This window comes from Magnolia sinica, chromosome 14, assembly GCF_029962835.1.
Source record: "Magnolia sinica isolate HGM2019 chromosome 14, MsV1, whole genome shotgun sequence".
Taxonomy (NCBI): Eukaryota; Viridiplantae; Streptophyta; class Magnoliopsida; order Magnoliales; family Magnoliaceae; genus Magnolia; species Magnolia sinica.
In genome coordinates, this window is record NC_080586.1 from 40,837,035 (window position 1) to 40,838,991 (window position 1,957).

General features: G+C 49.3%; 1 protein-coding gene across 1 annotated transcript; it reads right to left on the reverse strand.

Annotated features, from left to right (window-relative positions):
* Positions 1-228: 228 nt before the first annotated feature.
* On the reverse strand, positions 229-537 carry LOC131224946 (uncharacterized). The gene has a single exon (XM_058220383.1). It carries the CDS (start codon positions 535-537, stop codon positions 229-231), a length of 309 nt encoding a protein of 102 aa, XP_058076366.1.
* Between the last annotated feature and the right edge of the window lie 1,420 nt (positions 538-1,957).

Consider the following 1,957-nt stretch of genomic DNA (forward strand, 5'->3'; position numbering starts at 1 on the left):
CAGGACACTAAATAGTGTCAAAAATCCTCGCAACCTCAGTGCGCCAAGCCTCGGCGGCAGAAGGGTCAGGGTCACCACTAAACCTCGGGGGATAATGCTGCCGAAACTCTCGGGCTATTGCACTAGCACGCGGTAAGTCAGACTGCCCAGAAACCTCAGTAGTAGTAGGGTGACGAGTCTGCAATGCGGTGGCAACAAGCTGCATCAACTGCTGGAAATGCTCGACTCCTATAGTACTGTCGGAAAGGTAAGAGCGGCACTCGCCTCAGGCGGAGGCACGGGTGCGGTCGGTGGAACAGAAGCCTCCGAAACTGAAACAGCAAGCTGAGGAGGTGGAATAGGTGGGGGAACCGGAGCAACTGGAGGTACGGGCGCTACGGGCTCAACTAGAGGAACAGGCCTGATCGGGACCTCAGGAATCAGATCCTCAACAACGGGAGCAGGATGGGTAACTCGGGTGCCTCGTCCACGGGCACCAGGATCACGGGCGCTACGACCAATAGTGTCATGACCACAGGTGCCACATCCACACGGCATCGTCTACAAAATAATGACAACGCAAGGAATTAGGACAATTACAGGCTCAATACGGAGCGAAAGGAAGGATCTCGGGACAATACTTGTCCCATGTTCTTGGCAAACATGCGATGTTATCCTTAGTCATTTCAGAATTACTTGCTAAGCTCTGATACCAACTCCTGTCACGCCCCAGACTCGGTAACCGGAATCACAAGGAACCCGATGGCCGGTTCTGGCCGTAACAGCCTCCATAGTACCCCATTCTCGGCTCCTGAGGTAGGTTCCGGTCCTGGGATCCTACAAGGAGGATTTTCATAACAGTATAATCATTTTCAATATGGGCATACCCAAGATCACAGCAAGTACATCTGAGAATAACAAAGGCACACATCGTAAAATCCACTATAAATTTGAACTTTTACATCATCCATAAGGTCCAAAAGGACATACATGAGAATAAAAGGAAAAGGGAGAGAAATCAACAACACTGGAGTCCTCACTGCTCAACTTTACTCCACGCTCTTTTGCTACGGAGCCTACTTAGAGTCTCCTACACGCATCAATCGTGCATAAGCTTATAGAAGCTTAGAGGGTGGTGTAAGTGTGTGACAATGGTGCACAGAAGAATAGTAGGAGGTATAAGGAGAGAAGCATGATCAATGAGCATATCACTAGCCTTACCAAGGCATATCATGAACGCGATGTAATGAGTAATGGGTGTCATACCAAGGCAATACATGAAGGGGGGGCTTGTACAGCCAATGCTAATGCGATGCAAGTAATGTCAGTGCTCATATCCAAACCATAAGTCAAGTACATTTCCAATCATAAGGAAATCACCGAGGTCCATTACACTGCTGAATGACTGCTGCTCTGCAGACCCCGCACAGTTAAATGAGCGTAAGAGACCTCACTACCCGCCTGTGGACAACCAATCACCAACAAGGCCTGAAGGTAGCGGACCCATTTACGAGCTGGTCAGACTCAGCCTAGCAATGCCTCCTCACACCAGGTAGGTAAGGCCACACCCCTATCTAACCGACTACACGACAGTGGGAGTCGCGACCTAACGGTATAAGGCCCTCGTGCGCTCATGTATTCCACCCGGTCATGGCATTGGAGCAGATCCTTGGTACCATGGAAGTTTTAGAAATTTTACCCATGGGCATCCTATGCACCCGGTATGCTCAACTAATATTTTCGGTGTCCAGACATACGACCATCCACAAATACTCCTGTGGAGGTAAGGCTCTGATGAAGTAAGGGCGAATATCCACAAGCTATGCAATGCCATATGCATGAATCACACAATCACCCATACATCAATCCCAAGCATTCATCTCTCGGGGAGATACCAACATGTCTTACACAATGACATAATCATGGCCAATCACACCTCAACCAAGCATGCATATGATGCGTATGGGAGTGGGCCATG

What these genes read in the sequence shown, in the direction of transcription:
- LOC131224946 (XM_058220383.1), bottom strand. Translation starts at nt 537, where the DNA reads ATGCCGTGTGGATGTGGCACCTGTGGTCATGACACTATTGGTCGTAGC.